Genomic DNA, 21772 nt, shown 5'->3' with positions numbered 1-21772 from the left:
CTCCTCCACAGCCACCTGCGGCTGCCCTGCTGCTCTGCTGGGTGTTGGGAGGATGACTTCTCCTGTTACTTAAGTTTCCGTGGCACTTGCTGAAGCACCTGTAGTGTGTGTGTGTGTGTGTGTGTGTGTGTGTGTGTGAGAGAGAGAGAGAGAGAGAAAGAGTGCCCGGGCACACTAAGCCAAGCACTGGGCCCTAAGCAAGGGAGCCTTTTGTGCTGCTGGGAGCTTCTTTCATTACCTTTCCAGCTCACTGGGCCTGACCTTCGGCTCTCTCCGCATCTCTCCTCCCTTCTCTCTCTTGCGCGCACTCCCCACCTCGTGGCCTCGCTGTCCAGCTGGCAGCCAGGCTGGTGTCGGCTTTCTGTGGTGTGTGTGTGTGTATGTATGAGTGCGCGTGCCTGTGTGTGTGTGTGTAGGGAGAGGGGACATTGTATGTGGCAGGGGAGCATGTTTGCGTGTATGGCAGTGGGATGCACTGCAAGAGGCTCACCAGGGGCTTGAGGGCTGCTCGCTACCACCCGGACTCGGAGGCAGCAGAGTGAGTGACAGCCGGGCGAGGACGCCCAGAGAGCTGGACGGACAGCGGCAGGAGTGAGTGAGAGAGGAGGCCATGGTGCTACACAGGGCCATACAGGCAGCGCGGGAGGGGGACTTGGCAGGCCTGAGGGAGTTGAGGGCTGCTGGGTGTCTGTCGGAGACCATCACTGACACCCAGGGGGCCGGACCCGTGCACCACGCTGCGCGGTTAGGTCGCCTGGACTGCCTGAAGTTCTTAGTCGCCGATGCCGGACTACCGGGTAACACACGGGCCCGGAACGGAGCCACGCCTGCACACGACGCTGCAGCCACAGGACACGTCAGAGAACTGCAGTGGCTCGTGGAGTTTGGGGGATGCCATGTGCGGGTAAGCAGAGCCTTCTGGGAAGCACAGAATTGATCAATACGTGAATTGTTACAATGAGTATGTCAGATATCAATCATATGATTTTCTGTGGGTTTGGAATGTGCTGCTTTTTGATGAGCAGGGCATGATTAGTTTACAATATCATAATCTTCTATCAGAGATTGGTAATAATAGGCCTATAAATTCACAAGATAAAACAAGCAGTGTATTAATGTTAGACACAATGTACCCCAAAACTCACATCAAACCTGTGGTATAATAACGGTTCTTCTAAACATCATCAGATGTTAGGGGCAGGCCTGGTCATCGCTGGGCTGCTGCACCTGTTCCAAATATAACCGCTTTACATAATGAAGAGGGGGATAATATGGAGGCAGCGCCGGTGTGAACGGGAGAATTACATCACCCCATCTCTCCTGTTTTTTGTTCTCTGTCCAGTAGGGTTGCATGACCACCGTAATCAGGACCAGATGGTTTCAGGAGGGCGGAATACTTTACTGCTAGCTCGAGCTGTTTACAGTGCCGCCGCGCTCTTTCTCCTCCCCGCGAGACCTTAGCGCGGCTCTTTCTCACACTAATGCAAACCGGCTCGTTTAACCTCGGTAACCCTCCCGGTTTAATTTATGGCCAGCTGTGGCGTATTAACGCACACGTTTTTAAAAAGAGCCTTGTTATCATTGACTCGGAGCGATAACATTATTCCTCGTCGGTGGTCTTCCTGTCACGTTTATCAAAGAGTTTTGCCATTGCTTTGAGGCCACGTTCGCTAGTGCAGGGGGTCATGGTGTGCATCAGGTCTGAATAATGAATGAACATTTCCTCGGTGAATTGCCCGAAGATGAGACTGTGTGTAGCTAATTCGGTTACAGTTTCTGATTTATTTTGGGTTGAGGGACAAAGTCTTTTGAATTCAATAAATGCTTTCTTGAACTAGCCTAATTGACTGACCTTCAGAAGAGTTTTCACATAATTATTTGAAGCCAAAAACATGAAATTACATTCACCTGAATATTAGGCTAGGCCTACTTATTTTGAATTTTGTAATGGTGTGACCAGGGCAATCTATGAATAACAATGGGAATGGGATAGGCTACTACATAGTAGGCCTACTAACTTAATCACATAACTTTGTTGTCACTTTAAGATAATGTGCTCCACACCAAGCTGATCAATGTCAATTGTCAATTGAGCAAAACGATGTAGATTTCCATATGTAGACATAGTCTATAGTAGGCCTAGCTCAAGACTGCAGAGGAATAGCTTTTGCAGTGAAAACACTACTTATGCCCATATAGCCACAAATCACTACTCATAATTCTCTAATCTCAATACATTCCTCACCTTATTTTATATGGGACCATTTAGGTGCTGTGTGAAAATACAGTTACATTTTCTGTAAAGTATGTGTGTCCCCAACAGGGTATCAGCAATGTTGTGTCCCTCTCACATGCCTTTCAGGACCGGGATGCAGCAGGAGCCACAGGCCTTCACTTGGCTGCTCGTTTTGGGCAGGTGGCGGTGGTTCAGTGGCTGCTGTCGGTGGGCGCCGGAGCTCAGGACACGACGGTCTGCGGGGCAATGCCTGCCCACTACGCCACAGCGAAGGGAGACCTCACCTGTCTAAAGCTGTTGATTCGTCAGGCACCAGGGTATGACCACCACAATATTGGGCTCACACTGCTCTCGGCTAGGATAGTAGTGCAATCAATGTTTATTTACACAGCAACAGATAAAACACAATCTACTGTTAAAAAGAGCACCTTTCTGGCAAGAGATGCACACGTTGACACATCATAAAAGGTTGAAATGCACATGTTGATGCATCATAAAAGGTTGATCTATCATTGGGCGAATTGTCCTTGCTCTACAATATGCACATGTTTTTACTAAATAGGTTTGGCAACTTAAATGTTTTAGTTCTAGCTAGAATTAATTTTGCTCTTTTAAGCACCACACAAACAATAAATAAAAAGGGATTGTTTTTATTATGTCATAAACACTCAGCAGTGGTAATACAGGACCAATGCTAAAGTTTTATACACCTGTGGACTTAATGTAATCTTGATGTCCTCGAAAGCCTTTTTATTAATACCTTGTGAACACAATATTAAACAAATCTCTTCCAACCCCACACAGCACACATCTCTTTAGCCTCTGTATGCATTCAGGTCCTGTCTCATGGCACCTGGCCACTGCACATTGTTGAGTAGATTGTGGCCATTAAGACATATGGTTAGCGCTTCGCTTTGAGTCTGTACCACCCGTGACCCAGAGAAGCCTCCATGTGGTGTCATGTGATTCTACTGGCAGCGCTCTCTCTCTCCCTGCAGGAGGCTGAGTGACGGACAGACCCGCCCGTGGGCACGCACGGCACATAAAGACATGCTCTCTCTCTGACTCTGGACATATGCTGTGTCGTAGGAACGGTAGTAGCCCAGAAGTGTGCCACCAACCTGGCACCCTAGTGTCACTGAGACAGGATAGTGGGATGGTGCAGTAGTAAGCAACAGAAATGGCTGGATCACAAACAGACACGCCATTGTTTTGGAAGGAAAGACAGGAACAGTTGTTGAATGATTAGGTTATTAGGTAAAGTGTGATTGATCATTAATAGGAGATTGCCGGTGCAACATTAGAATCAGTTATACCAAACACATAACCATATCAGTTCCACAAATAGCAATGGATTGAGAGAGCCCAATTCCTCTCTATTGCTTACTCCAACTACCCTGGAAATCTCCCTGGAGTTCTCGCGAGAGCACCATTTGAATTGTGTCCGCAAGATACTCTGGCAATGAGCAATGATGCACGTTACTTCCTACCTCAGGTATCTGCTAACCAAAAAAGGAGTGGGCGAGCTAAACTGATGACGATATACAGAAGTGCTAAAACTTTCGTTTTTGGTCGTAGTGTTATCCAATTGCATGCATTGAGATTTTCAAATGCATGCTTGGTGTCGCCCCTCGAGTTAGGCCATTTTCACTACTCATGGCCAGACCCTTAATCTGAAAGATTCCAGGGTCTGTTTCACTACCAGGCAATACTCCCACTTAATATGGCCCATTATTAATAATTGATTAAACCAGTGCCCCTCCTGACTACAGGCAGTTTAAACACTCTCACTTACTGTATGACCTTTGACACTCAGTGTAACTTCCTGTCTCAAACCCTAGCACACCGTCCGTACGCTGCTAGTGTGCACTTTTCGATAGTTAGTATTGTCCCCATATCTGCACTATACTGTATACTTAAACGAATTATTTGAAGTGTGCAAGTAGGCGGTTTGAAACACAGCTCATGTGGGATGTAATACAGGACTAATACAGGACTAATGCTAAAGTTTTATACACCTGTGGACTTAATGTAATCTTGATGTCCTCGAAAGCCTTTTTATTAATACCTTGTGAACACAATATTAAACAAATCTCTTCCAACCCCACACAGCACACATCTCTTTAGCCTCTGTATACATTCAGGTCCTGTCTCATGGCACCTGGCCACTGCACATTGTTGAGTAGATTGTGGCCATTAAGACATATGGTTGGCGCTTCGCTTTGAGTCTGTACCACCCGTGACCCAGAGAAGCCTCCATGTGGTGTCATGTGATTCTACTGGCAGCGCTCTCTCTCTCCCTGCAGGAGGCTGAGTGACGGACAGACCCGCCCGTGGGCACGCACGGCACATAAAGACATGCTCTCTCTCTGACTCTGGACATATGCTGTGTCGTAGGAACGGTAGTAACCCAGAAGTGTGCCACCAACCTGGCACCCTAGTGTCACTGAGACAGGATAGTGGGATGGTGCAGTAGTAAGCAACAGAAATGGCTGGATCACAAACAGACACGCCATTGTTTTGGAAGGAAAGACAGGAACAGTTGTTGAATGATTAGGTTATTAGGTAAAGTGTGATTGATCATTAATAGGAGATTGCCGGTGCAACATTAGAATCAGTTATACCAAACACATAACCATATCAGTTCCACAAATAGCAATGGATTGAGAGAGCCCAATTCCTCTCTATTGCTTACTCCAACTACCCTGGAAATCTCCCTGGAGTTCTCGCGAGAGCACCATTTGAATTGTGTCCGCAAGATACTCTGGCAATGAGCAATGATGCACGTTACTTCCTACCTCAGGTATCTGCTAACCAAAAAAGGAGTGGGCGAGCTAAACTGATGACGATATACAGAAGTGCTAAAACTTTCGTTTTTGGTCGTAGTGTTATCCAATTGCATGCATTGAGATTTTCAAATGCATGCTTGGTGTCGCCCCTCGAGTTAGGCCATTTTCACTACTCATGGCCAGACCCTTAATCTGAAAGATTCCAGGGTCTGTTTCACTACCAGGCAATACTCCCACTTAATATGGCCCATTATTAATAATTGATTAAACCAGTGCCCCTCCTGACTACAGGCAGTTTAAACACTCTCACTTACTGTATGACCTTTGACACTCAGTGTAACTTCCTGTCTCAAACCCTAGCACACCGTCCGTACGCTGCTAGTGTGCACTTTTCGATAGTTAGTATTGTCCCCATATCTGCACTATACTGTATACTTAAACGAATTATTTGAAGTGTGCAAGTAGGCGGTTTGAAACACAGCTCATGTGGGATGTAGCCAGGCAGAGGATTGCCGTCTGTAATGTTTTCAAAAGTCCATTTAGTTTGGGGACTTTGTTCATGTGTCTCTTGTCTCTCTTCTTATTGGTCAGGGGGAAGAAGCGTCTTTGGGACTTCAGTAGATTGAAAATATCTAGAGGCCTTTGTTTGCCCTGTGTCAGCTCTTTGACATTGCATAAGGTGTGGTGTTGTAGACAGCTATGTGGGCGTGTGTAAGCCTGCGTGTGACCGTGTGTATGTCTGTGTGTGTGTGTGTTTGTGTGTGTGTGACAGTTGGCAGGAAAATCCCATGTGGTCGTCTGTGAGGGTAAATAATAGATAACAGCGGTCAGTCACATGTCAGCTCAGCAAAAGCCTCCCTCGTCACGCCTGTCATGGGAAGACATCAGTCCGTTACCGTAGCCGTCAGGGCTCCAAGGCAAGACTGTCTGCTTCTGGGCATCTACAGTATAGCTTCCCTCCAGACTCCAGAGAACACTTGAGCCACCACCATTAGAAACCATAGGCTCCTACTGATGTTTTCACGGGTTTACCGTAAGCCTTTTTGTACTCAAGTGGATTAGCTGTTCCAGAGCTGGTGAATTGAATGGGTTCTCCATTGTCAGAAGTACGTACTTACTACGTACGTTATCACCTGTGTTTGTCATGTGTCATGACACCTGACTGGGTTTCCTGGAATGTCACATGAAAGCCATGGTCACCTACATATATCGTACATATCTTATGCCAGAGCCATTTCTCCAGTATTTATATTTCTTGACTCTTCTTTAATATATATATATATATATATATATAGCACAAGAAAAAATTAAGAGACGGCTGCAAATTTGTCTGAAATGTATGTATGACAGCCATTCCATTCCAGTGTCTGTTGAATTCCAACACAAGCACGTCTCATTCTACTTCATGAGGTGATTAGATTGATTAGGTGAGCCAAATGTTATTTAACAAGGAAAAGTATAAAAACCACTGTTGTGGTCATCAGTATCCTCTTGCAATAGGACCAGCTGGATGGCAAAAACATTGCAAGAAGTACCTCAAAAGCAATTGGAATAAAAAAAAAAGAACAAAACTATTGACTATGCCAAAAGAGTTGAAAAGAAAACTTTAAGTGAGGAAAAGAAGGGTTCAATTCTGACTTTACTGGCAGAGGGATACAAGATGGTGGTTCTGGTTCAGAAGAACAAGGTCAAACAGCACACACTGGGGACAACAAAGCTACAGGCCGGCAGAGGGCGAAAACGACTCTCCACTGACCTGGATGACCGTCAACTCATTAGAATGTCACTCAGAAACCATAGGATGACATCAAGTGACCTACAAAAAGAATAGCAAATGGCCGCTGGGGTGAAGTGCACGGCGAGAACAGTTCGAAACATGCTCCTTGGGGCATGGCTCAAGTTGTGTAAAGTTAGGAAAAAGCCCATCATCGATGAGAAGCAAAGAAAAGTCAGATGAGGTTTGCAAAATTTCATAAGGATTGGACCATAGAGGACTGGAGTAAGGTCGTCTTCTTTGATGAGTTCCATTTTCAGCTTTGCCCAACGCCTGGCCATCTAGTGATTAGACGGAGACCTGGAGAGGCCTACAAGCCACAGTATCTGGCACCGACTGTGAAATTTGGTGGAGGATCATGATGATTGGTGCTTTAGCAAGGCTGTAATTGGGCAGACTTGTCTTTGCGAAGGACGCATTAATCAAGCCACGCACAAGGATATACTGGAAGAACACCTCTCTGACAATGTTCCCCAATTCTGAGGATTGTTTTTTTCCAGCAGGACAGTGTTCCATGCCACACAGGCATGCCACACTCCATGCCAACTGTTCATTTTACTCAAACACATACTGTACCTATAAAAGTAACATCAGAGAAACTGTGTGTGTGTGTGTGTGTGTGTGTGTGTGTGTGTGTGTGTGTGTGTGTGTGTGTGAGAGAGAGATCTATAATATGTAAGCATTTTAAATCTTCTGCCTTGACATGTGGCCAGACAGGGATTTGGACATGTGGCTAAAGTATAACTGAACATACTGGGTCATCCAGGGTACTGTGGCTTCACCTCAGACTGTTTTTGACCACATTTTGATCCCTACAAACATGATATTAATGTGTTCTGCAGAGGATATACTTTTCAAATAATTCTTGTTGGCCCTTTAGTCCAAACACAGTCAGGTGAAAGCACAGGTCCTATCTTTTGCAGTAGGAAGAGCACCAGATGGGGTTTATTTAATTAAGCATTCTTGGGTCCTGCACAACCCATCCTTACTGCCATTGGATCATTAAAGAGATTCTCACATTGCTGGCCACACAGGTTGATTGAGGGAATGTTTAGGACATTGTGGGAAAATATACACGCGCTTTTGAAGCTATGTCTGGAATGACATCTGTAAGACTGAGAGCAGCATATACGTATGTACAGTATGTATGTCCTGGCTTTAGTAGGAGCTCTTTATTTATTATTTTATTATTATGTATTCCTAGGAGTAAATAGGATTCTCTGTCGGGGAAATTCTTTCCAGCTGATTTATGCTGTTTTGCCCTTAACCAGGTCCGACCCTAGCCCACCTTGTGTTCTGTAATGCTGAAACAACTTTTAAATGAAAGTCTATATTAACATCCACATTATTGTTTTTTTTTTTTTTTTTTTAAGTCAAAACAATGTTATGTGTTTATCTGTGATGCAGGTGTGTGAACTGTCAGACTGGCATGGGTGCCACCCCTCTTTACCTGGCCAGTCAGGAGGGGCACCTGCACATAGTGGAGTACCTGGTGAAGGATTGCGGGGCGGACGTTCACCTGCGGGCACACGACGGCATGAGTGCTCTCCACGCTGCAGCCCACATGGGCCACCACGCTCTCGTCGTGTGGCTGGTGAGTTATCAGTCCCACACCACAACGTGCTGGTCAAACACACATCTACAGTAACTATGGTCGTCTAATTATCTAACACACACATACTGTACTCGCAACACCCCCTAATACACACAGATAGACACACAGACAGACAGACAGACACACACACATACTCACAACACCCCCTAACACACACAGATACAGTACTGTAGACACACACACGACAGACAGACACGCACATGCACGCGCACACACACACACAGACACACAGACACACATACAGACACACACACAGACAGACAGACAGACAGACAGACACACACACACACACACATAAAGTACAATCTTATTGACAATACGGATGTCATGTCAATGAGATTGTACTTTATGTCCTCTCCAGGCCACCTTTACAGACATCAGCTTGTCGTGCCAGGACACAGAGGGGGCGACAGCGCTGCATTTTGCTGCCAGCGCCGGGCACCACAGGATCCTGGAGCGGCTCCTGCGTCTGGGGGCCCAGGTGCTGCAGGACTACTGGGGAGGGACACCCCTGCACGACGCTGCTGAGAACGGAGAGATGGAGGTAGGCTTGTGCTGCAGAATGGGTGGCTCGGTTCCTCTATCTTTCTGGATTTTTCTTTTTCTTTGTCTTCTTCTCCTCTACGTTTTTCTGTCCCTGATCCTCTTTTGTCCCCATATTTTATGAATTTGAGACAGGGAAAAGACTCTTTGAGGTGTTTTAATTTGTCAGAAATCCCTATAAATATACTTTGATTGATTGGTTTATTAGTTGAATGGTTAATTAATTGATTGATTGATGGATTGATTGAGTGTGATGGCTCCCTCATACCTTGCGGCCTCCTCCCTGCAGTGCTGCAGGATCCTGTTGGCGGGCAGCGTTAGCCCCTCAGAGCGGGATGTGGACGGCTTCACTGCAGCTGACCTGGCCGAGTACAACGGCCACTACGACTGTGCCAACTACCTGCGTGCCGTGGAGCGAAATGTAAGACACACACACGGCACACACACACACACACACACACACGCACACGCGTACACCACAATAAATCAGCCAACAACATCTCTCACAACACCACACAGCACAACAGTGTCGTGCCAGAGGTTACCATGGACGAGAATCTCTGCAAGCTTTAACAAGCGTGCTTAGCCAGAAGGTTTAAAAGCGATGGACTGCACTGACATGCGTAGGCTTAACGGATTTGTTTTCATGCTTTGACAAGTCAACTAAAATTTGGATACGTATGCGTACTGGCTCTTTTGTGTTCCAGCACGCTCTTGTCTGCACTCGCTGTGTTTATTCTTCAAGAGTCAACAACAACAACAGAGCCCAACTGAGGTCTTTTGAAGTGATCTCAAAAGGGAGAGTTAAATAAATAGCGACATCATGGTGGAATGGGAAACACTTTAAAAAGTGAATAATAGCAGGGAGTGATAACAGCAACATTTCATAATATGATTCATATTATGAAATCACGCAATTTCACCAAAGTCTAGTACACTTTGTATACTAAAATACTGTGTATCTGAAATGTGTGTAATGTCAACAATACCACAAAATAGCCGCTTTGTCGCATACAGACTGAAATCTGCCTGTTAGATTACAATTACTCACAAATCACTTACACGTGACGGTTGAAGATCTGCTTAGGGAAAATATGAAGTGTATGAAGTGTGACAGTGAAAATGCATGAAAACAAAATCTTAAGAAAGGTCGAGACAAGAAAAATAGCTCTCCATGTGTATCTTAAGTCTTTTTCCAGCAGCATCACACACACACTCACTCACACACACTCACCCAAACAAGGGAGAGAGAGAGAGAGAGAGAGAGAGAGAGAGAGAGAGAGAGAGAGAGAGAGAGAGAGAGAGAGAGAGAGAGAGAGAGAGAGAGAGAGAGAGAGAGAGAGAGAGAGAGAGAGAGAGAGAATTGAGACTGGCGCCCACCCCACCCAATTCCTCCTCCTCTTTTCACTTTTAGGAGGATCAATTTCCGATTATACATCACACTACACGAATGGTTAACCTGGTGTTCAGTTACCCCTCTTTTACAGTACCCCCTCTTGATTCTCTTGATTCATCCACTAATCCCTTTGAGAGGGGCGTGCAAAGGGGCTTTTATTTTATTTATTTTGGAAGTGAGGTAAGCTGTTTTTCTGCTGTACTCATAAAAACGGTTTTTAACTTTTTTAACTTTGCAAGAACAGCTTGTGGAACCTTGTCCATATGCAGAATGTTTGGCTTAGAGGAGGAGTCTTGCTTCTGAGCACAATATGAGAGAGCGTAATGGGTTTTGAATGACCATTACTGAATAACAACATTCCAGAAAATTAAAGAAATAAAACAATAATGGTCATAACCTGTCACATTTGTGGCATCAGTAAATAGAAAACAAATCAAAACTTGCATTGTGGTGGAATTTACCTGATTTTCCATCGCATATTATATGACCATCCACACTGTAGAAAAGCCTACCTTGTAGGAAGTGATGCAATAGTCTTACCTCATCCAAAGTGTTATGCTGCATGTATGCATTTTTTATGCTTTTGTCAAACAGCAGTAGAATTTTTCTCTTTTATGTGCTGACATTTGACAGGACAGAGGCGGATCTATGCAACATTTTGTGTATGTTATACACAATGAATGTATATAATACAGGATGGTGGTGAATGTTTGTGTGTGTATTTGTGTGTTTGCATGTTTGTGCGCATGTGCTGACGCAGACTGACAGGTGATGTCAGTGACCTTGAAGGACAACTCTTTTGTTTAGTGGGGTAAGCAAGATGCTCCGTAATTATGGCCGATGAATTTTTCAGGAGCAAAACACCTACATGTATACCTGCGCTTCTCATGACCCAGGCTTTCCCTCCAAACCCCAGAACAGGCAGAATTCTAGAAGACCTGTTGGTGTGTCCCACGAGCGTCTCTCCTCGCTCCACAATTACTGTCATTTACAGTTCACCGCCCGCAGAACTCACAGTAACCTCACAGTGCCTCGGAGGTGCTGGGCTTATTTCGGAGCTGGCGTTGGCCTGTCACACCTACCTCAGCTCTCTATAGAAATAGTGGCCCACTGCTCCATTTATTTTGATGTAGTGTAGGAAAGTCTTAGCTAAAGGCACCGTGTGCGGTAGGGCCATTTAGGCATAAATCGCCTTCCCCAAACCCAGCGGTCACGGACGTCCGTGTCATACGGCGCCGCGTGCCAAAGACCTATCAGCAGCCGCCCTGTCTAGCGTGGCGTGGCCACATTCCACAGAGGGCCTTGTTCGCCTCCGTCCGCCTCCACGACCCAGTGGAGACGCGTCCCTCTCCGCGTCCCGTCCGTCTCAGCTCGTTACAGCACTCAAAACACAGTTCACGTCGGTGGCCGCGGCCGGAGCCCTCAGACACGCCAGCTGTCGACCCCTTTGAGCACGAGGGGGGAGCCCGTAAATAATTGAGCCACCTCGCGCTCATGCTTTGAAGTGAGCCCTGGCTGTGGGAGGGGGGTTAGGGGTGGTGGTGATAGTGTGTGTGTGTGTGTGTGTGTGTGTGTCTGTGTGTGTGGGTGTGTGGGTGTGTGGGTGGGGAGGGGGCGTTGGGGTGGTGGTGATTGTGTGTGTGTGTGTGTGTGTGTGTGTGTGTGTGGGTGTGTGGGTGGGGAGGGGGGTTGGGGTGGTGGTGATTGTGTGTGTGTGTGTGTGTGTGTGTGTGTGTGTGTGTGGAGGGGTATCGGGGCGGTGCAATGGTGATGATGATGAAGGGCCGGTGAGCTCTGGGGTGGAGCGGAGCCATCTCGGCGCTCAAAATAACTCGAGCTGTGGCAACAATGGAGGAGCTAATTAGCGGCCGGGGCCCCGGTGTAGCATCAGATGCTGGCGGAGGCGTCGTGCTCGCGGGGCCTATCAGTTACCTACAGGCTCCACGGGCTCAGGTGGAGGGCCGCGGGGCCAGAGCCCGTTATGAGATCCCGGGGCTTCAGTTTCAGGGTTTTCACCGTTCCTACGCCTGCCGCTGGTAACCCGACCCCCTCAGAGAGGTTCGAGAGCAGGATGTTTGTTGGCATCACCAAGAGCATGCCTGAAACGGGTGGCGACTTTGTCCTGTAGGTGGGGTGTTTTTTTCGTTGTTGTCGGTTTTTTTTCTTTTCAGCTGAATCTTTAGTGGCTTGGCCCCGTACGTGTGGAAGCCTGGAGGCATTTTGCAGGTTGTTGACTAAATGTGATAGCGTTTACGTGATTGTTTCCACTGGACTCCAGTTGACACACCGAAGCCTGCGGAAAGCATCCTTATGAGAAACCCAGCGGAGGCTCTCGCGTTTGAAGTTTGAAACAGAGTGAGGAGGGAGGAGGGGAGTTTGATTAATGACATGAAACGATCAGAAACAGATGATAACACTTAACGATTTCCTCCACAGTTTCTGTGTTCCAGGACCCTACGGTAACCTCTCTGTTCGAGATCCTTCCAAGTTCCCACCAAAGGACACATACTTCACTACTTGGGTAGCAGCAGCGGCGTGCCACTGGATCTTTTAAAACTAGTGCATCGGCAGGCCACCGCTGAAAAGAGGAGAGAGGGGAAAAAAAACGATGTGTCAGAATTAGGCATGCTAAGTGTCACATATTCACAGACCACTAAGTAGTTCGCACAGGGCTCCATGGGTGCCTCAGTGCCGGGATGCGTGCAGCCAGACCCTCTCATTTCCTAAAAGGCACCTTTAATGGATTGCTCGGGCTAGTGGCCAGAGTGTTGCGTGCTAGGCATTTCCTCATGTTTTGGTCCAGTCCCAAAGAGGTCACACTCTTTCTCTCTTCTTTTCTTTTTTTTCTCAGGGCCGAAGCAGGCGCTGCGCGAGGGCTAGTGCTCGTGCCGCTCCACGGAGACAGCTGCGATCAAACAAACAACGTAGGGTTTATTTTACAACAGGTCTCTAGGACTTCCACCCTTTACTCTCTCGAGGAGAGGGGGGAAAAGACTCTGAAGTCCATCTGGTCTTCAAAACGCCGCTGCTCCGAGATACCCGCGTCAGGTGGGCGTTCACCTCCCTTACAGGCCCATTACGAGCACCTGGGCAGGACTACAGAGCGCCGGCTTTGTGTAAATACAGGCGCGCTGCTGGACCGTTCGGTTTGCCTAATTTAGGGTGGTGGCGTCCACCGAGGTCCTTGGGTGGGCATAACCCAAGAAAAATAGTCTACTTACAGGACCATGGCTTCTGCCTCCAAGAGAGTGGCTTTTTGGGTGCAATCAAAGCAGGAGCCTGAAAGCAAAAAAAGAACTGCAATTTGTATAGCCACTAGAGGGTACTAAGGGAGCTTAGTGAGGGCTTAGAGCCTCACTCATCTGTCATAAAAGCTGAGGTATGGTTTCCTTCGGTTAATTCCCCCAGTCAGGTCCTAAAACAAGCTCATGTTACTTCAGATGCCGGGTGCCTTCTCCAAACCCACAGTAATTAGCTATGCGCTTTCAGAGAAAAAAACCCATCTAAAATGGAAACATTGTTGCATGCACGCAGCACAGGATGATTTTATTTTTTATGTTTTATGTTTTTGTGGGAGGGGGTAGAGGTTGGGAGGGAATCCAATATGAGCATCCCTATGGCCATTAAATGAACGCAATAAAACTTTAACATCTTACTGGAATTGCTGGTCATCTTTGGGAAACAGCGGCATGAAAGGTCCACACATAGCTGACCCAGACCAGTGGTGCACTGTGGCCAGAGCTCACAAACTCTCTGTTCATTAGCTTCCCTCGCATTTGCATGGGGCCTGACATGGCTAATTTGTGTACGGGGGTTTGCGAGAGTCTTATGGGAAGTGTGGGGAAGGTTGAGGGCAGAAAACGGAGCGCGTGGAAGTGGTCGGACGCTGTCACAACATCGGCGCCGGCCCTGCCAAAACTGCGGCCCACTGGGTCAGCACCGCTAATGAGGCCCGGGATGCAGCTGTGTGGGTGGCAGCTGTCACACTCGCGTTTCTCCACTTAGCGCGATGAGCTGACCGACTCCTGGGCCCCTATCACTTTGAGTGGACCACTGGCACTTCCTCTGGCCTCTGAGATTTCTCACCCCCCCCCCCCCATACACACACACACACACCCATCTATTTTCTCAATTGTTTTTGTCTCTGGTTCGCTGGCACCCGCTTGGCGATCACAGCTCGCTGCAGCTTGGGCCAGAGCGAGCGTGACACAGTAGCTGCGCGCCTGTGTTCGATGCCAGCAAGCGGAAAAAAGGCGCGTTGAAATGGCCGTGGATATGGTGTCCCGTCCCGCTCTGGCTTATTTGACAGCCCTTTTCCGCTGATACCTTTTCCCCTTCGTGCGACAACTTGCTTGTCACTCGCATGTGGGACCGCAGGACGGCTCTCTTCATTAGTGACATTGCCGGGCCACCCAATCCCCTCGTCTGAATTATTAAGTGGACGCTCCTATCGTCCGAGAGTTTATTGTTTATTGGCCCTTGGCCACAGGCCAGCGGGGTGAGCAGGAGGAGATGCTGGTGTGAAACAGCGTTGCTCACTCTGATCTTCAGATTGCGTGTCAGCTTCACATCACTCAGTCACAACTTGACTGGATTTCAGCGAGCATCGAACTTGGACAAGCCGCGTAAGTAGTGGCTGGTTCGCATGGGTTTCAGAGATTGGTCGGCTGGTCATTTGTTGATTTTGTCAAGGTTTTGGTGAACTAGAAATAGTTGGCTTTTTATATACAGTCATCAATATGTTTGGATATAACATTGGGAAGATGTTATGCGACTAATCAGGTGTGTTGTGTGTTTTCTCGATGAAAGGTGACCTATAAAACCATCCAGATTTTATTTAGGATTTGTCTTTTAAGGCTTTGTGAATAGCATCACAGAATTGAGTCTGAGAATTCCAGATGGGAAACACCTGTATGGTTTTATTGTTTTTAATGTGTAATTAATGTGTGGTTATCTCAACAACTTTTCATCGTAATGCATGTGTGCCTTTGAAGTGTTCCGTGGTAGCACAAGATTTCATCACATGATAAACCGATGCAGTTCGGCATTATGCTTAGGGTCCTAAGGTCAAGAATATTCATCTCATGCTTTTTAACAGGACCCAGGCTGGCTTATCAAAGTTTTGAAGGAGACGGCTTTCCTGGGATTCTGCCAGTTCTCTCCGGCCTTTTGAATTCTCATAAAACTGACCTTGAAATAATTTATTGACTGAGATTCAACATTATTGTGTTATTCAAACAGTCGGGGTTTTTTTGTTGCTCTTTGCGGGGGAAACTGAGTGCATATCAAAGAGTGGGGGCTCGCAACCGGCAGGCTGATGAACTGCGAGAGATTAGACAACTCCTCAAAACACTCTCACCCAACTCCTCTTAAATTCAGACACTTTCAACATATATCTTTTCCCCCCTCTCTCTGCTTGAGTTCAGAGTGTGCCTTCAAATACCAGGCTCCATTTAACACCGAAGCATATTTCTCTATAACTCAAGGCTAAATGTATAAGGAGTTTATTGCTGAGAGGATTTACATTCATGTTTTATCAAAGTGAAGGTGAAATGCCAGTGTACATTATAGGAATGCGTTTTACACTGAGCTGTTGCTTAGCTTCTGATACTTTAAATCCTCCTCACGACCCATTAGGTTTGATCAAGCACTTTAAAATGTGTCTTTAATACAGTTCTACAGTTAGTGGACTTTTTGATTTGATTATTATGTGCGCATGATTTGACATTACAAATCTTGACACAAACATGGTCCGGGGTTTCACAGTTGTTTGCAGGATTACATTAATTGAATGAATTAGTACACACTGCATGTTGCTGTTGGTCAGAATGAAGTGAAATGAAGTCATTCTTGAGGAGAGGAGATCTAACTCTTATTAGATGAGGGCAGAACACTGGCACTTGTCATCGTGAGTGGTGGGCCAACAAATTTAGCATAACCACACAATAAAACAAAACAACAGCAAACTAGCAATCCCTCCGAGTGAAAGATGGAGTGTCAGTTCAGGCTGGGGTGGAGAGCGACTGGGGAAATCCATGCAGTATGTGGAGCCCAGGCTGGGGGCTTTGATGTTGGAGGGCTCAAGACGTGGTACGAAAGATGATCATCGCTCTCACTCTTCCCTCCAATAATTACCCTCAGCTGAAAAACAACAGACTGTCTTTTCATCTGGGGCCCTAATGTCCCAATGGTTGGGAGACTGTCTTTTTTGCCACTTCTCTTTCGACTTTGATTTTTGCTTCTCTTGCAATTACTGCTTGCCTCAAAGGTTTTTGGAGTGCGTGTGGATGGTGAGAATCCATCACAGTGTCCTGGCTCCTCTGTCACTTTTTTTTAGGGGGGAGTGGGATGGGTTGGAGACACACACACACACACACACACACACACACACACACACACACTCACAAATGGGCTCTGTCCGTCAGAGGCTGGGTGGGCCCTGGAGGAGGGGATGTAGGCGTGGAGCATCTCGCTGCATGATCAGGAGCCAGGGGGATGCTGATGCAAACCAAATGTCACCACGGCAACCACTGCACTTAATTATGCACACTTTCACCATCACATGTTTCTTTGGCTTAAAGACCTTGAGGACAGAGTGATAGAAAACTGGAAAGGTCAGGGAGGTATTCTTGGTATTTCTTTTCCCTCTGCAAAGTTTTTTCCCTTTCATTCATTTTCTTTCTTTCTTTCTTTCTTTCTTCCACTCCTTTGCTCCCTCCCTCCGTGTGTCCTTCCACTGTTTATCTATTTATATATTACACAACTTCTGGGAAGTTTATCCTTGCGCCCAAACCATGTCACAGCATATTTCGTGCTGTTCGACATCAAAGTAGCGTGCCAGAGGAAATAGCAAGGACCACCTCGTGGAGACACAGCACAATGGCATGCTGCTGCATATCACAGCTCCCTTTGATGTTGCTATGCGTGTGTGCCTGTGTGCGTGTGTGTGTGTGCCTAACTGTGTGTGCACTTGTGTGTGTACCTTTCTAAAGCACTAGCTTCTGTGCTTTCGGCTATGTACCTGTGTGTGTGTGTGTGTGTGTGTGTGTGTGTGTGTGTGTGTGTGTGTGCGTGCGTGCTCACTGCTCACATACATGTGTGTGTGTGTGTGTGTGTGTGTGTGTGTCTGTACTGTATGTGTACATGTGTCCATATTTTCTCTTCTCACGTGTCCTTGGAGAGCCACATTTGATATAGGCTCTGCATGGAGTCCATTAGGACATTACAGGTTCATTAAGGGGAATCTAAATGTTTCCATATATCCTATATCTGCCCTCTGGTAGTGTGAAATCTGGCCAATTTCACAGAGGTTCAACAGTCTCTCTCTCTCTCTCTCTCTCTTGCGCTCTCTTTTCTCGATCCTCTGTCCACATGCTAAGGTCATTATCACCATGTAGAAAAGATAGCATAAGGATGAAATAAAATACAAATTTGATTTCCAAATGCAAATACAAAGTGTGATAATGATGATATTTTCATTCAGTGTGGCCTTAGCATTGCTCAAGTGTAACCAGTGTTAGTTGGAGCACCTCCACACCTTAGAACATTTGACCCGTGGCCTCTATGCTGTGTCTAAGATTGCGATTGGCTTGCAGGATTCAGGAAGTTTCCTTAATTAATTCTAAGTAGAAAACGATTCCTTTCTTTTTTCTTTTGTGTACTTATGACATTGAACGTGGAATTGAAGTGACACTCCTGGTGAAATCAACAGAGATGTCCGCAAAAAATATTTGCAGAACTTGAATTAAACGCACAGCTGTGCGTTGTGTGTTCCAGCCATCCGCCACTGATAATCCTATTGAAGAGGCATTTCCCATCGAGGAGGAGGAAGCGAGAGGAAAGCAGAGTGTTTCCTGGAAGCCCAGCGCTGAGGACTATTACCGCCACCTCAGCCACCCTCGCCAAGAAGCGTCCAGTAACGTCCCAAAGATGGACAGCCTGAAGGTGCCTCTTCCCTTTCACTGTTAACTACTGATGACTCAGCACATCGATGCTCAGGCCATATTTGTGTTCATTCGGAACGTGTTAAGTATTTGGCACAACATTTTTTAAATATGTTTGTTTGTAACTCAGTAATTCAGTTACACAGTACAATATTCATTTAATCTGTCAATCAATGCGTTGTTTGCTTAGTCTTTAAATCACTTGATGTCTCTCACACACCCCGTTTCCCCACATATTTACTAATATTCACTCACTGATCACTTTTGTGATCAAAATCATCTGTTTGCTCAGAACAGAATGGACATCTTTAAACTCTTGGGCTGACCAAAATGAGTTATGTAAGCCACAGGCCCTTTAGACTTGTGTAAACAAATAACCCTGTGTTGTCATGGCTTAACCAAACTCAACACAACAAAACCATTCAAAGCAACCGACTTCTTCCATGACTCGTGCGCCGCTCTCCTTCCCCAGCAACCAGAGACGGAAGAATGCCCCCAGGCCCGGCATCCCGCGGCGTCCAAAGGACCATCTCCCCCGAGCCTGAGTGGTGGCGTGAGCCCACTGATGAAGACCGACCTCCAGATAAACAGCTCTGGTGAGAGAGGCCTTAGCGGTGCTCGCTGCCTGATTGAAGTTTTTGGGAACTGATGTCACAGGCTTATTCATCATGTTCTTCTTCTTCTTCTTCTTCTTCTCCTTCTCCTTTTTTTCGCCGCTTTGTGATTCTCCCCCATGAGTGACTGAAAATGAGTCACTTTAATCACACTGTGTAAATATGATTAGGACATGATCGGAAACACATGAAGAAGGAGGGGTGGCAGTGTGTGTGTGTGTGTGTGTGTGTGTGTGGGGGGGGGGGGGCAGGGGGGGGCAAATAATAATTCTTTTCATCCTGCTTGTCATTAAAACAGTCATGAGGAACTTCCAACTGACCAAGCCAGCGGAAGCAGAGAAGAAGCTTCCTGGCGATACGAAGCATGTTGTTAGCCTCAAACACGCCGGCATGACAGCGGTCTTCACCGGACAAGCTGTAATCAATTATCCTCCCCTCCTCACATCTGCATCCCAATATTTGTTGCATAGTTCTCCCTCAGGACACAATTACCTGTAAATCAATGCAAGGCTCTTTTTTTTCAATCAATTTGGCCATCACAGAGCAAGATGGTGGTGTTGCCCACAGAGGAGGCCAACCTGTCTGACATCGACTCTCTGGTTCCCACGCACGATGAGAGAGGGAGGCCCATCGCTGAGTGGAAGAGGCAGGTGATGGTCAGGCAGCTGCAGGCCAGACTCCTGGATGACGAGGCCCAGAGAAGAAAGGTGATGTGTTCGCTTACATTAAAAACTGCCATGAAGCTGCAAAAACGAATGTTTTGTGTTTTGTGAAGCTGAAGCTGCACAAATGGCGGTTTCTCAATTAGCCTTGTGTGTGTGTGTTTGTGGTAGTCTGCGACATGTTCACAGACTCTGCGTCAGAGGCTTGCAAATTGCTGGACTGAGTAAAAAGAGCTCTTAAGTAAATAGCCAAACACTGTTCTGTGTCAGCAATCATAGGCAGTCTGCATTTTTGGAGAAGGCAATGCCATCTCTATTCTATACAGTATACAGTATATTTAGCTATTCATTTATTCATGTGGTTGTGATTATTAGCACACTGCTTGTATTGTCAGGTGGAACATAACAAGCTCTTTGTGAATATCTGGATGCTGTGTTGTTTTAATCAGTATTGGTCATTCCAAATTAAATAATCAAAATGTGTCCTTATGTTTGTGTGGTGGTGTGTGTTTTACTTGATCTTTGCTCTTGGTAATCCTATGCTGATCTCTCAATTTACAAGTTTGGCAGAGATCCATGCACTCCCCATTCAGTAACTCATGGCAAGTTGTTAGCTCTAAACAAAGGCTTGAGAAAACTACGCTACAGGTGGTTTATCAGTAAAATCAAACATCTGTTTTCTCTCTACAGGAGAATGGGAACAGGTACCCAAAGATGGACAGCTGGAGGTACTCCCACTCCCACAATGCCATCCTGGGCCCTTTCGGCGAGATGCTGACTGAAGACGACCTCATCTACCTGGAGAAGCAGATCGAGAGTGTGTCCATGCAGCGGAACTGCGAGGGCTACGAGATGGAGCTGGCCCGCCTGGCCGAGGAGCTGCGCCACATCCTGCCCGCACCCATCGTCAACATCAGCGTCAACACCCAGTTCCGCAACTTCCAGAGCCAAGTGCCGCTTCCCGTGTGGTGCAACCGGATATCGGGGATCGTGAAGAGCATGTCCCTGCTCATGACCAACCTGACGGACCAGCCCTACTGCAAGATGTTCAACAATGACCTGGTGACGGTCTTCTCCGAGATGCAGACCACCAAGAGGGGCCACAGGGAGAAGATCGAGAATGAGATCCACCAGTTCGGCGTGTCTGTGCGCAACCTGAAGTCCAATTTCGAGAACCAGGTCTGTACACCTGAGGGGGTTGAGGAAGACGTGACCACCATCTCCATCCAGGAGGCTCCTGTAGAGAATACTGTTGAGGTGGAACCACCTAAGAGTAGTTCTCCATTGCCTGAGCCAGACCCGGGTAACGACTCAGGTATAGATTACAATGAGAATGTTGTGGATGTCATGGAAACAACCAGCTTGCGCAAAGAACGAATCGTGGTGCTGTTCCTGGGCCACTGGAAGAAGTCGGCCTACACCGTGACGCTGAAGACCAGGGAAGCAGAGAGGAAGCTGAGCTTACCCGAGGCTTCTGAAAAGAACATCGTCTCCCGCAAAACAAGCGCTGAGGTGGTATCCCAGAAGAAGAGCATTGATTATGGCTCCCTGGGAACGTTCTTCAAGCAGCGCAGCACCATCAACAAAATGCTGGGCAACTGGCGGAGCATGATATCCAGTGTCCCCTCGCGCCAGATCCGGCGCCTCAACCGGCAGCAGGCCCTCTTCTCGCCCGAGCAGTTCCTGCCCCGTGTGGACGGCGCGCCAGTGAGCTACGACAGCCTGACCCTTGACCTCTTCATGCTGGGCTACTTCCACATCCTGGAGCTGGACTTGCCCCCGGATGAGCGGAAGATGAGACACCTGCTCTGCTTCGAGGTGTTTGACCATGTGGGCCGCTTCACCTGGGAGACGGTCCGTGACTTCCACAAGGCGGTCGTCCAAGACATAGAGGCCGGGAACCGGGAGTGGAAGGACGGATTTGAGGACATCAAAGTGAGGTTTTTTGGCGCCGGGTCTGGCCAGGCCGAGCTTCCCAGTCCGGAGAAGACTCCGCAGGTGGAGAGGAGGCCAGTACCTAAAGTCATTGTCCAGACCCCAACTCCAGATGAAGGGGCCACGTTGAAGAAAGGAATGGACATTTCCAGTTTCAGTAATGAGGAGATCTGCAAGTACATTGACCGCAGTTTTGCCTTTTGGAAAGAGAAGGAGGCGGAAATTTTTGATTTTGAGTAGTTTTGAGGCTTTGTTTGTCTATCTT

General features: G+C 47.1%; 1 protein-coding gene across 1 annotated transcript; it reads left to right on the top strand.

Annotated features, from left to right (window-relative positions):
- Positions 1-610: 610 nt before the first annotated feature.
- Positions 611-21747, top strand: LOC134101629 (espin-like protein). Its single transcript, XM_062555335.1, has 10 exons — positions 611-904; positions 2363-2553; positions 8207-8393; positions 8776-8958; positions 9247-9378; positions 18130-18297; positions 18769-18892; positions 19209-19327; positions 19453-19617; positions 20263-21747. The coding sequence occupies exons 1-10, from the start codon at positions 611-613 to the stop codon at positions 21745-21747; spliced, it is 3048 nt and encodes a 1015-aa protein (XP_062411319.1).
- Positions 21748-21772: the final 25 nt, after the last annotated feature.

This window comes from Sardina pilchardus, chromosome 15 (assembly GCF_963854185.1).
Source record: "Sardina pilchardus chromosome 15, fSarPil1.1, whole genome shotgun sequence".
Taxonomy (NCBI): Eukaryota; Metazoa; Chordata; class Actinopteri; order Clupeiformes; family Clupeidae; genus Sardina; species Sardina pilchardus.
This window is presented reverse-complemented; position numbering and strand designations above follow the sequence as displayed.